The sequence below is a fragment of the Equus przewalskii genome, chromosome 31 (assembly GCF_037783145.1).
Source record: "Equus przewalskii isolate Varuska chromosome 31, EquPr2, whole genome shotgun sequence".
Lineage (NCBI taxonomy): Eukaryota > Metazoa > Chordata > Mammalia > Perissodactyla > Equidae > Equus > Equus przewalskii.
In genome coordinates, this window is record NC_091861.1 from 29,177,729 (window position 1) to 29,190,278 (window position 12,550).

At 60.1% G+C, this 12,550-nt stretch overlaps 1 protein-coding gene and 1 long non-coding RNA gene across 6 annotated transcripts; one reads left to right on the forward strand and one right to left on the reverse strand.

The window, feature by feature from the left end:
- The first annotated feature begins 15 nt into the window (after positions 1-15).
- Positions 16-1,359, forward strand: LOC139080684 (uncharacterized). The gene is made up of 3 exons (XR_011535388.1): positions 16-156; positions 454-531; positions 1,043-1,359. It is a non-coding gene; the product is annotated as an uncharacterized lncRNA (long non-coding RNA).
- Positions 1,082-11,747, reverse strand: PTPN7 (protein tyrosine phosphatase non-receptor type 7). 5 transcript variants are annotated; one of them, XR_011535386.1, is made up of 11 exons: positions 11,609-11,747; positions 10,412-10,584; positions 9,742-9,925; positions 9,385-9,469; positions 7,829-7,905; positions 6,527-6,664; positions 6,100-6,210; positions 5,276-5,433; positions 3,722-3,835; positions 2,641-2,786; positions 1,082-2,548 (listed from the first exon to the last, which is right to left on the reverse strand). XR_011535386.1 is itself a non-coding variant. In XM_070602565.1 (11 exons), exons 2-11 carry the CDS (start codon positions 10,531-10,533, stop codon positions 2,365-2,367), a joined length of 1,314 nt encoding a protein of 437 aa, XP_070458666.1. In that variant the 5' UTR covers positions 10,534-10,584; positions 11,609-11,747; the 3' UTR covers positions 1,082-2,364. The 5 variants fall into 5 exon arrangements, 3 of the variants coding, with proteins under 3 accessions (XP_070458666.1, XP_070458667.1, XP_070458665.1); XR_011535387.1 differs by having other exon boundaries at positions 9,385-9,466; positions 11,609-11,746; XM_070602565.1 differs by having other exon boundaries at positions 3,722-3,830.
- Between the last annotated feature and the right edge of the window lie 803 nt (positions 11,748-12,550).

Here is a 12,550-nt window from a genome sequence, read left to right on the forward strand (position 1 = left end):
TCCTCCCCCGGCGCTGGGGTCGGGGGCGGGTTTCGGGTTAGGGCCGGACCCACAGCTGGCGTCGGGGGCGCTTGGGGAAAACAGTCTGATCCTCTGTTTCCCTTCCCGAGCTGGCGCGCCCTGGCATCCCCTCGCTTAAAAGGCCGTGGGCCCGAGGTGGGTGAGGTCTCCGTCATGCGGGAACATGTGCGGGGCGGAGAAGGGTGGTTCACCCACGTTCCAGGACAGGAGAGAGATCTCTATGAAAGAGAAACTTTTTGTCCCCTAAATCCTTGCCTCCCAGCATCTCTGGGTACCAGGTCCCACCCTCTCAAAATGCTCCCAGCGGGAAGTCACCGCGTCTGGGCGGGTTTCGATGCGCCATCTTGGTTTGTAAACCGCAGTGTGCCTCATTTGGGAAGCCTCTGGTCCAAGGTGAAATGAATGTTTGGGTCTGATGCTGATTTTCGCTAGGATCACCCAGATACTTAAGATAAAATCCTGCTGGCGGGGAGGGAGCGGTCTCCAGTGAGGAGGATGTGCGGCAAATGGGTAAGTTGGCCTGTTCTGGGAAAAACCAAAATTTTCTCCCAGAGGAGAATTGATGGTGGGAGGTGCCCCTAACCCCAGGGCCCGCTGACCCCAGCTGGCGGTACCCCGACTTCCCAGGCTTCAGGGCAGTCCCCGCCCCATGCTGGGTGCTCCTGAGTGTTTGATGTTCATCCATGGAGAGTGTTGCTTTAGTCAAAGGTGCATAAATGGTCAGTGTCAACCGCACCTGTCAAATGGCCCCAGGATGAGCCCAGAGCAGCAGACAGAGGCCAAGGTGGAGGGGTCACAGAGCCTTGGCCTAGCATAATGCTCTGGATTTTTTGTGTCGTCCTTCTATTTTGCTCTAAGTCTCTCTCTAGCTCCTAAGGGTCACCTCTGCCCCGTTTCCTAAATTGACTCCAGGTTCACTTGGTTTTATGTGTCCCTGGAAGGGCTAGAAGGTTCCATGCCCCAGGGAAGGGCCTGCAGCCTGCTCCTGGTCTATGGATTTTCTCTCTCTATTGCTGTAAAGGGGCTCCAGATGCCTGAGAAGATGGAAAGAAGGAATGAATCAGCCATCCCAGAAGCCTTTATTTTCCCACACAGCTGCTTTTCCAGAGGCGCACTCTCTAAGTTCTGGAACAGGCTGGGGCCACAGCGCCCGGGGTGGGGAGCCTGTGCAGTTGCTGCCCTCCTGGCTGGGTCCGAGCTCTCTGCCCAGCCTCCCGGGCACAGACTGTGGGTGCCCCTCAGAGGGGTTGGGGAGGGTACAGGTATGGGGAGCCCCCTCCCGGAGCTGGAAGGAGGGAGGCGCTCAATAAGGCCCTGCGGGAACATGAAGAAAATGAGCCTCGGTTTCAGTGCTGTGTGTTCCTTGGAAGAGATGTCATAAATGAGGAGGCCCAGCTGTTCTCCAGCTCCAGCTCCTCAGGGGTCCACAGAGAACTGGCACGGGCAGAGGCAGACCCCAGGGGCTCTGTGCCTGCAGGAGGGGTGCCTCCCTCTCCCCATGGGCAGCCCATCTTGGCTTCACGGATGACGGCTTTGATGGCTTCCTGGGGTGTGGACATCAGCCCTGAGATAGATCTGGGGTACCCTGGAAATTGTGTTGATGCCGAGATGATGAGGGGAGTTAGTTCTCTGGGGTAGACTGTGCGGGGTCCCGGTTTGGTCTGAGCTCCCAGCTCTGCCCCACATGGCTTAACTCAGACTGTTCCTGGAAACAACCACGCTCTCCAGGTGTGCTCTGTGCACGCAGGGGGCAGAGGGCCGTGGGGTGCCCATTATCTAAAACCAGGCCGTGCTCTCCGCCTCCTCCTCTCTCCTCTTTCTTCTGGACTTCCTGGATGCCCAGGATGTCTTCTGAGGTCGTGGAAGGAAGACAGAGGATGCTGGGCCTCCCTAGGGAGCAACTGAGGTGAGTGGCCGGCCACTATGGAGGTGGGACAGCCCTCTGGGCCTCTGAGGGTCCCCACACTTTCCCTCTTCCAGAAATTTCAGCTGCTTGGCCCGTTTTTTTCTGTCGCCTGCCCCCAGGGACATGAGTGGGCGCAGGGGAAGTCTGGGTCCCTGTTCTCTCTGGGGGGTATCCACCTCTCGCAGATGTGGAGTGAGGAAGCACAGCGTCACTGCTGGGATGTCGAGAACGTGGCCAAAGTCAGGACCAGGCTGATCCCAGCTCTGGCACTTGGCCTGTACATGGGCAGGGTCATGGAGAACGACCTTGGGGTCACTCTCTTGCCGGCCCCAGGAAGGGGATACAGCTGGAACGGCTTCTAGGAACTTCTCTGATTGTTTTCCCCGTGAGGCAGCAAAGCACTTAGGTGTCCATGTCATAGACGAAGAGACTGAAGCTCACAGAGGGTTTGAGAGAAGACCAGACCCCTGGGCTTCTATCTCAGACCTGTTGTCAACGCCACCTCCTATCTTTAAGTTCAGAGGGACGTGGGAGTTTGCCCCTAGTGTCCACGAGAGGAAGGAGAGGACTGGCCAGTGGTGAAGACCTGCACTCCGGCCTCGGTCCTTGCTGGTCAGCTTCCTGTAACCACACATGCTCACTGAGGGGGCATCCTCTTCCCATGCGCACCCAGGAGGACCCTAGGCCACAAAGCCCTCTTTCCCCAGACCCACCTTCCCAGGCCTGGGAGAAGTCGGCGCCTGGGCTGGTGGAGGGCGTCGGGGGTCAGGGGCTGGGCTCCCCCGGCAGCTGGGCAGCGTACAGGGCCAAGGTGTGGTGCAGGAACTGGTACTGCTCCGTGGTCTGGATCATCCCGCCCCTGGGAGGAGAGGCACACAGACCTGAGCGGACGAGGGTCGGCTCGGCCGTCATCGCTGTCCTCCAGGGAGAGCCTGACATTCCCCAAGAATCTGTCAGCTCCTCCACATACATTCATCCTCTGCCTCCTGCTCCTTCTGGCTGCCCCTCAGCCCTTCCCCACGAGGGAAGCCCCCTGCCACTTACCCAGGGCTGAGCCCAAGGACTGGCTGTGCCAAGGAGGAGATGCCCCCCCCCCCCCCCCCCCCCCCCCGCCCAGCACTTGGTCTTCTCTAACCACCAGCTCCTGGGTAGAAACAGCCCCTGATTCCTCAGACCAGGCCAGGGATGTCCCTGAGCCTAAGGTTTCCTCTTTCCAATAACCTTGAAAGTACCAATAATAATTCCGTACATTTGTCTAGTAGGTTCTTATGTTTCCCAAACACTTTCACATAAGTTAACTCATTCCTTACAACAGTTTTTTGGGGGGATGGGGCCACTATTTCTCTCTAGATAAGAAAGAAGGGCCCAGAGAAATTCAGTGACAGCTCAGGGAGGCGTGAGTCAGAATTTGCACCCTGGTCCCTGTCTCCAAAGCCAGTGAGCGTCTGTGCACTTCCTGTGGCCGCCTGGTGTCTAGAACCAGCCACAACCCTTTCCGCTGCCTTTCCCCTGAGTAGGGAATTTAGAAGAACCAAGACGAAAACAAAAAAGATCGAAGGCCCGGGGAAAGCCACAGAACGGCGTCTTTAGTCCTAAACCCCAAGCTAAGATTCTAGATTGAGATTCTCTCCTGGGTGTTAATCACAAAAGAAATAGGTCTTTAAGCAAAAGGGGCCCCTTCCTTTCTCACAGGAAGTGCTCAGCGGTGGGCGTCTGTGACTGCTCTGACCCCGGGAGGCACTGATGCCGCTCGCTCGTTAATAGTCTCGGTGCTGTTTACCTCCGTGGACCCACCTGTCCAGCCGCAGTTGGCACACGATGCCCAGAATGTCTACTTCCCCTCGGGCCTTCAGTTGTTGACATCCAATTCGGGTGGCGATGAAACAGCCGGTCCGGCCAATCCCTGCACTGGACGTAGCCAGGGAGCGAATGGGGGGTCACGGGAGAACAGGGAACATGGGGGGTCAGGTGAGCGGGGAACGTGGGGGCCGGGCCCCCAACCATAGGGAAAACAGTAGGAGCTAAGGGCACTGTGTTTGGGCGGAGGACATGGGGACGGAGGAAGGTGGCAGTGCCTCCACGGGTCACAGCTTTACACTGGAGGAGGCTACATTGTACCCGCCTCATTAAACAGATTCCAGGTCACCCTTGGTCCTGGTGCAGGCGTGAGGAGCTCTCCTCGCTTGGCAGTGCACAGCAGTTTCCAACTGACGGTGCTGTGCTGGGCCTGCTGACCCCTGAGCCCCTTATCTAACCGCCACTTCCTCCCCGCAGACACGTCTTCACAGCTGCCCACACTCAGCCCTGTCCCCAGCCGGCTCCTCCCCACAGTCCTCTCCACTCTGCTGTCTTGTCCTTTATTTCAAAGCCTTCTCCTTTCTTAGGAGCTTTCCCGTGCACAGCCCTGGTGGAGGCGCCCCGTGACTCCCGGCACTCAAGCCCCTGTGGGGTGGGGAGCCCTTGCTGTCTGCACTTCTGCCTCTCTGTTCTGTTAGGATCTGCACCCCAAATGGTTTCCTGTTTGCAGCTTGTCCCCTGTGTCACCCCCTAGTCCACCTCAATATACTTGATATGCTTTAGCCAAAGTATTCTTTTCAAGTGGCAAATCCAAGTTTCTTAGCCCGTCGTACGAGGTCCCTCACCACCTGGACTTCGCCCACCTTCCAGACCCATCTCTCGTCACTGTCCCCACCACATCACTGCCAAGCACCCACTCTCTAATTTACTCCCAGCAAAGTGTCCCCCTTTAAATTTCATCTCTGGGCCTTTGCACATGCTGCTCCAGCAGCCTAGAGCACTTTCCCTTTCCCCTCTTCACTTTTCAGGTCTTAGCTTAGACGTCCTTACTCCTGGAAAGCCGCTTCTGGCCAAAGTCTGGTGGGGTGACTTGGTTCTGTGCTGTGCACACAGCCTGTCACAGCTCTCATCCACTGTGTGTTTAATTGTGTTATCTGCTGTCTGTCCCACCAGACTCTATACCCGTCAGGCCAGAATCCTGTCTCCTTAGCATCGAACACCATGCCTGACAATAGCAGGTTTCCAGTAAACGTTTGTTGAATGAATGAATGAGTTCCCTGACAGCAGGGACCACGTTTATTTCCTCCCCCAGCAGCCTGGGAGCTTCCTGATCTTTCCTCCCCTCTTTGGACTGTGCCTGGATGTCCAGCCCAGAAGACCAGGTTCTGCACGAAGGAGGGAAGAAGAACAGAGCGCTGGCTGGATGACCGAGAGGCTCCTGTCCCAGTGAGAACTGGGCCTGCCCGACTGCTCTGCTTGGAGCCCTTCCCAGGAGAGACCCCGTGGAAGGAGGCCTGGCCACGGGCTGCGGTGGAGGGAGACGCCACATACCTGCAGTGGACCACGATGGGCCCGGTGTTGGCGGCCGTCTCTGGGCTCTCCTCCACCTCGGCCACCAGGCGCAGCAGGGGCCCCGCCGACTCGGGGGTCTGGTGGTCAGGCCAGGCCGAGAAGAGGATGTGCTTCACAGACCGGTGCTCCTCCTGGTGCTGGGGTGGGGACAAGGCTTGAGAACCGGGGTCGGGGGGGGCACACTGCCCCCCCCTTCTCTGTGCCAGAGGAGGGTGAGGGCTGGAGTTCTCCGTGGGGCAGCCACGGCCCCGAGCAGGTCATCGTACCCCACCATTCCCCCCTCCGAACGCTGGGAGGAGCACTGTCAGGGGAGAGCAGAAGGACCCTAGTTCAGGGCCTGCCTCTGACACCGACTAGCACGTGACTTTGGGCAAGTCCCTTAATCTCATTTTCTTCACCCAGAAAGTGGGGACAGTGCAGTGGTATTGGTTTACTTCCCAGGATGCTTGGAGGGTAATGCGTCGATAGAGAAATGCTTTGAAAAGCATAAAGCGCTCTACAGTGGTATGGGCTGTTTAAGGCACTTTTATGTGCGCCCCTGTACATCTCTGTGGACCTCCTGTCGCTCCTGGGGACCCCGGCTCTCCTCTCCTGGCCCATTCAGCAGAGATGGATGGTTTCTGGTGGGTCCTACTGGGTTTGGTGGCTCTGCCCTGTTTGACTGGAGGCTCCCTGAGGACAGCGCCCTTGTGTGTCTTCTGGGCCTCAAGCACTTCTCTTAGGTGTGGGTTCAAGAAGGTTTAGATCTGAGTTCCAGAGAAGTGGGGGGTGACCTGACCAGGCCTGGCCCCAGAGGGTGGTACCTGGATGGAGAGCTGCCGCACGGTGTATTCTGGGTGCTCTTTCACATCCTGGACGCGAATCCGAAAGGGTCCGTAGGTGTCCTCTTCCGTGGGCCAGTAGAGGACACATTTCTGGGAGGGAGGGAGGGAGGGAGTCAGAAGGGGAAAGCGTCCATCAGCTGGAGCAGGGACTGGGGGGTCATTAGCACCTGCTGGGGGCTCCAGAGCTTGGCGCCTGCAGATGAAGTGCTCGCCCGTCCTGTGTTCCGGCTGTGCCAGCCTCCACAGGGGCATCTCAGGGACTTTTCTGAGAGCTGCACGCTGGGCCCGGCTACAGGTGGTCTCAGCCACCAGGGAGCCCCTGGTCTTGAGCGGCCCAGAGCTGGGGCGTGTGCGTGGTGGAGCGTAGCCCTTTCTGGGGTCCCCAGGGCTGTGGTCTGCCTCTTACCTCCTTGCTCTCTCGGAGCTGAGTGAGCATGACAATGAGTGACACTTCTTCCTGCCACACCATCTCCCAGAAGTCCGACACGGTGTTGGGCATGGGGCCCTGGGTGGCAATGTAGGCCTTCTCCTGCCCGCCGTAGCCCTGGGGGGTGCGCAGAAGGGACAGGAAAGCAGTGAGTGTGGACCTTTGGGGATCCCAGACTCTGCAAGTCCTAGGACCAGGCTGAAGCTGTGAACACGCACACCTGGACACACATGCACCAAAAGCACACACAGGAAGCCACGTGGTGGGAAGGACACAGGCTCTGGAGTGAGGAACAGCTGATTCCAAATCTACGTTCTTCTGGTCTCTGGCTGTGCCACCGTGAGCAGCTCACCCAGCTCTGTAGCCTCAGTGTTCTCATCCATAAAGGGGGCATAATATCTATCTTGCATGAATGTTGTGCACATTAAATTGAAGAAAGAACATTGAGAGTCTAGCGTGGATCAGGACCTCTGTACCATGTGCCCCTTCCTCCCCTGCTTTATACTATTGCAAAGTGAGAAAACAGTGTGTCTGTTGAATGAATGTTTCACTTTTGCATATTACTTGTATACATTTAGTAGCAAGATGTGGCGCCCACTTGCCAGCTCTTGTTCTCTGCTTCAGAATCCCCAGCTTCCTGCTCCTCAAGAGGATGCAGGAGCACCTGTCCACCTGGTTTCTGCTGCCAAGGGGAGAACACGTTCCTCACGGCGTCCCTGGCGAGCGACTTCTCATCTCGGCCCGCTGTCCTGCCCACTTTGAACCACTAGAGAGCGCTGCCTTACATCTATTTGGGGCCAACGGAGGTGGGAAGGGAGGTGGAGCTGCCTTCGGGTTCCTACAGCTTGATGTTAAATCATCTCCACAAAGAGGGGCTGCTCGGGGGGCATTTAAGGCCAGAGAGAGAGGAAAGGGGGACAGCGGGGAGCTCCCGTGGGTGCTGGCACATGCCATGCAGACCTCAGAGAGGCTGGCAATTGGGTTCAACAATGCCTGCTCCTCCACCTTTACAGGTCGGCATGGAGGAGGTGACAGGGCAGGGTAAGGAGACCGGGTGGTCTCTCCTTTTCAGGTTGTTTGACATCTGCTCTGTGTTCTTGGTTGGTGTCTCGGGCCCTGTTCGGTGTCCGTGCCAGCTTGGTAGGGCCAAGGAGGCCATGAGTCGGGGTCAGGAAACCCAGGCACCCGAGCCACCAGCCGCAGCTGGCAGATTCTCTGTGGGCCTCTTCAAACACAGCTCGCCCCCGTTCCTCGCGCCCCCGCCACAGCCGGGCCACTCACCCGGACGTAGTTGGCGTTGATATAGTCTCCATCCTCTTGGCTCTGTGCCCGGCCTAGACAGACACGGCTCTGGGGATCTAGGAGGTAGAAATCAGGGGAAATCAGAGGCCAAAAGGTGACCACTGCAACTCCAGCGGGGCCGAGAAGAGCAGGTGGCCCGGTACCCACTGGATGACTTTACAGACAGTGAGGAGCCACAGGATGTTTTCGAGCAGTAGAGTGACGCGATCCAAGTGGCATGATTTGGGAAGAGTGGGGGGCGGGGGGGGGGGTGCTGTCCAGCCTGGACCAGCGAGGAAAGGCAACGGAGACGCCAAAACCTAACGGGATGCTGTGGTGGTGTGCTAGCCTTGAGGTCAGTGAGGCTGGAGAATAGGGTTGTGCCCGTAGGAGCAGAGAACGGGATGTTGTGGAGGGAGAACGTTTTCTGATGGTGAATGCAGGATTCAGATGATTTGTCTGAAGTCGTGATGGAGAACCGGCCTTAGAACCCAGGTTTCCTACCCCCACTGGGGGTGTCAGCCTCTCCCACTGCAGGCGAGGGCTTTCTCCAGTCCAAGCAGGATGAAGAAGCTGGCTTGTGAGGACAGGAGAGGTGAGGCGAGGAGAGGAGCGGAGCGGAGAAGGGGCTCGCTCTCCCAGCGCCAGCCTGTTCCGGGCAGAGGTAGGCAGGGGGCCAGGGCACCTCAGGCTCGGGGACCTCCCCCTCCCTGGCTTCAGGCTGGCCCTAATTAGGCCAAGAGCAGGCTGCTCCCTCTCCCTCCAGCTGGCTGAGCGCTGACAGCCCTTGACCCAGCCGTGCAGGCAGAGGACCGGGACCGAGGATTCGAATGCAGTGCGAGCAGAGAGCTGAGGCCTCGGCCTGGCCCCTGGCCGTGCAGAGGTGAATTGCCAGATAAGGCTGCCGTGAGGGAGGAAGGGGAGAGAGAGGGAGAGTCCCCAAGGACTCTTCCTCCCGCTGAACAACAGGAGGTGCTGATGCCCCGGTCTGCCAATCTTGCAGGGTCACCTCCTTATAGCTCCGTGACCCCCGGTCTCCAGCCTGTCACTGTTCTCTCGCAGACCCTGCCCCGCCTCCATGGAGTTTCTCAAAGCCCTCTCTTGGGGAGCTGTCCCGATGGCAGCTCTTTACTGCAAACCTTTGCTGGGCGTTTCCCATGGGGAAGAGGAGGAAGAAGGTTTGGTGCAACGAGCTGTGCAAGCTTGGGCAAGTTATGCAACTTCTCTGAGACTCAGTTTCCTCGTTTGTAAAATGGGGATAATGACACCATAATACCGACTTCATGGGGTCCTTGTGAGCAGTGAATTACTCTAGGGGACGCTGAGCATGCCTGGCCACGGGAAGCATCTGCACAGGAGAGTGCCTGTCTCCTCGCTGGGGTTATGGTTACTGCTCCTCCTGCCCCCGGACAGGCATGGTTTTGGAATTTCTCTGCTGAAAGAAGATGCTCCAGGGCAGGTGGCTCATCCCTGTCGAGGGCTGTGCGTCTGGCCTTTGGCACCTCTCCAGCCCCAGGGACAGCACCGTCCCCACGGATCCCAGCCACGGTGCTTACTTGGCAAGATGGTCTTGTATCGGTCCTTGGAGGCGTGGCCAGGAATGTCCAGGTCTTCAGGGCTCACAAAGTTTGGGGGGATCTTCTGGCAGGAGGAGGGAACAGTGAACACCCGTCCCCAGGCTCCCCACCCCTTCCACCCTCGTCTAGCAGAGCTGGGCCGGCGGCTCCCTCCTGGCAGGTCAGGATGAGGTGGAGGGCTGAGGAGAGGGCAGGTGCGGTCTACCCCCCTGAGCCCTGAGGTTCTCTTTCCTAAGGGCCCAAGGAGGAGACATGCCCGCAGGGCCCAGGGCAGAACGGTGCCAGCTGCCTCTGACTCAGAGGGCAGAGGGGCTTGGGGGGACCCCGAGTTCTTACCAAGAATTCCTCTTCCAGTTGCTTGGGGCTGGGCGGCTGGTGCTGCAGGGCCCAGCGGGTGAGGGGGTGTCCGGCTGTGCGCAGGAAGTGTAGGGTGACCTCCCGGGGTGTGTTCACTGAGCAGATGGGCTCCACAGCCCCCAGGGACCGCACGTCCAGCATCAGAGCGACATTGGAGCCTCGCCTGCAGGCCCAGAACCGGGGTCCAGTGAGCGCCCAAGCCCGCGGGCTCTTCTCAGTTATTAGGTTGTGGGGCCTGTCCGAGGACGTGGCTGCTTATCGTCCCCTTGACCCCGAGGCCCCGTGAAGTTGAGGGTTCCGGCCCCTGCTGCCTGTCCTTCTCCTTTTGTCAGCCAGAACAGGGCAGCCAGGAACCCCACTGCTGCCTCCCTCTGCCCACCTCTGCCAACCCCCGACCCGGCCCCTAAAGCTTGCACCCACATCCAAACCCAAGATGGCCCTGCTCTGGGGCTGCTCAGCCCATCCTGGTGGATGTGAAACTTCGTGCCCCAGACAAGTAAAGGGCATGTAAACGATGAGCAAGCAAACACATCTGGTCTCTTTCTCAGGTTGGTGTCAACAGCCCAGGGCCCTCTGGACTCAGCGGTCGGAGCCCGAGGGGCAGATGGTGCTGGGGGCTGGGAAGGCCCCCTCCCACGACAGATCTCACCTCTCCTGCAGCCGCACATGCTTCTTGGCTGGCGCTTTGGTGGGTGGAGGCTGGGTCATGGCTGCCTCCAAAGACGAGGGCGGTGCCTGTGCTCTGGAGGGCCCCCCACGGGCCTGGACCATGCTGGGGTGGGTGCAGGGCCCAGGGGAGGCTCACTCAGCCATGGGGTTCACCTGCAAGACAGGGCCCCTCAGCCACTGACCTCGGGCCTGCCCGACTGGCCAGAGGAAGGCTCCCAGGCCCAGGCTGGCCTTCTGCCCCCCGGCACTGGTTTTCACTGGGCGTGTCTTCTGTTCCCCAGGCAGTGGTGTCATTCTCACTGGGGGAAGGCCAGGATCTCCACAACAGGGGGACCCAGGGCGGCAGGCAGTGTTGGGTTAGAGCAAGGGTTCCAGATTGGGGGTGAAGATGGGAAAGAATCCAGAAGGAGGCAGAGAGGGGAGAAGAGGCTGCTGGAGCCCCAAGTGTGGTCCTGGAGGACACACAGCCCTTGTGTTCTGTGTCAACCAGAGGGAGGCCCACAGAGCCTGTCTAGGGCTAGCCGGTGGGCCTTGTCTGAATGGGGAATTTGAGGCCTCTCGCAGCACTGGGGCTGGTCGGGGACCCAGGCATGCCGGGCTGCTGGCCCCCCGCGGGACCCGCTCCTAACCCTACCCCTCCCAAGTTCATCCTGGCATCTGGGGTCTCTGTCCAGGGGGTAGGCTGGGGGTGTTTCCTTCCTCCTCTGCCCATCCCCCCGATCTCCCGCCTCTGCAACCGTCACAGGAAATGGCCTCACCAAGCCCTTGGGCGACAGCGCATGGTGAGGCGACAGCTGGGGGCACGCAAGGGGGCACAGAGGTGGTGGGGCCACCTCCTCCCGGGGGACAGCCCCCACCTCCAGGGTCACAGCTCCCCAGGTGGAGGGGGTGTCAGTCGCCACGCCCGCTGGGATGGAAGTGAGGGGAGAGTGTGGCCCTGCAGATGCGCGTGGTGGAGGGAGGCCCCCCCAGGAGCAGGAGGGGGTTCTTCAGCCTCTGCTCTCCTGCCGCCCCCTGCCCTGCCCCTCGGGGACGTCAGCCAGGTCAGCACCCATTCCCCAGCACTGTGGCCCCCGACGTGCCCTCTCGCACCTGCTCCTTGGGGATGCCCTCCCGTCACCCCAGGGGTCCGCAACCCCGGGGCCTGGGACTCCTCCTCCCCCATTCAGGTACTTACTGAAGCAGCTGTGTCCCCCAGGCTGCCTCTTGCCAGCTGTCTGTCTGTCTGTCGGTCTGTCTTTGAGGGCTGAGGAGGCTTCAGGAAGCCAGCTTCCTCCCTCAGCCCCTCCTCGCTGCCACCCACGCACACCCCAGCTGCATGCTGCCCTCCTGCGCCTGCCGCTGCCACCAGGGGTCGGTGCCTCCTGCCTGTGCCCCTCTGGGGTGGGCTGGCCGCGTCCCAGCACCTTCGCCATGGGCCCAAGCCCTGCTGCCTGGGAATGGGTGAGGGGCGACCACGCAGGTGCCCCAGCTCCCAAACTCTCCTCCTTCTGCAGCGTTCCTGTGGGCCTCTGTCACATCCAGCCTCTGCCTGCATGCTGGGCAGAGCTCGGCTGACCCCCGGCTCCAGGCTGTCCCACCAAGAACCCAGGTTGCTCCTGTTGAAGCCGACCTTGGCCGCAGACGAGTCTCCACTGCTCTGCTTCGGCCCCAGAGCCTTGCCCTGGAAGCCCTTGTCCTTTCCGCCATGGGACTTCACGGGGAGCACGGCTGCGTCTCCCCAGAGCGGAGGTGGGCGCAGACCTGAGGTGGGGTGGGGAAGAACAGAGGCAGCAATCCTCGCTCCCCGTGGGAAAGGAAGGCCCAGGCCAGGCCGGAAGGTCATCCCAGGCCTGCGCCCCACCCCAGCTCTCAGCGGCCGCTGTCTGAGACGGTCCAGCCAGCCGGGAAGCAGGCGGCAGAGACAGCCTGACGGACAGTCTGGGGGCCTTTCCCCGGCTCCCAGCCCCTTCCAGGCCTCCTCCCAGAGCCCCGACCTCTAGGTAGAAGACTTACGGAGCGTGGACAGTCTCTGGCCCTCTCTCCAGGGGCCTCCCATGTCTTCTTTGCCGCTGGGGCGCCTGCATGCCTGGGGTCCGGGGAGTTGCCCCCAAGTCCAGACTCTACTGCCCCCCTCTCC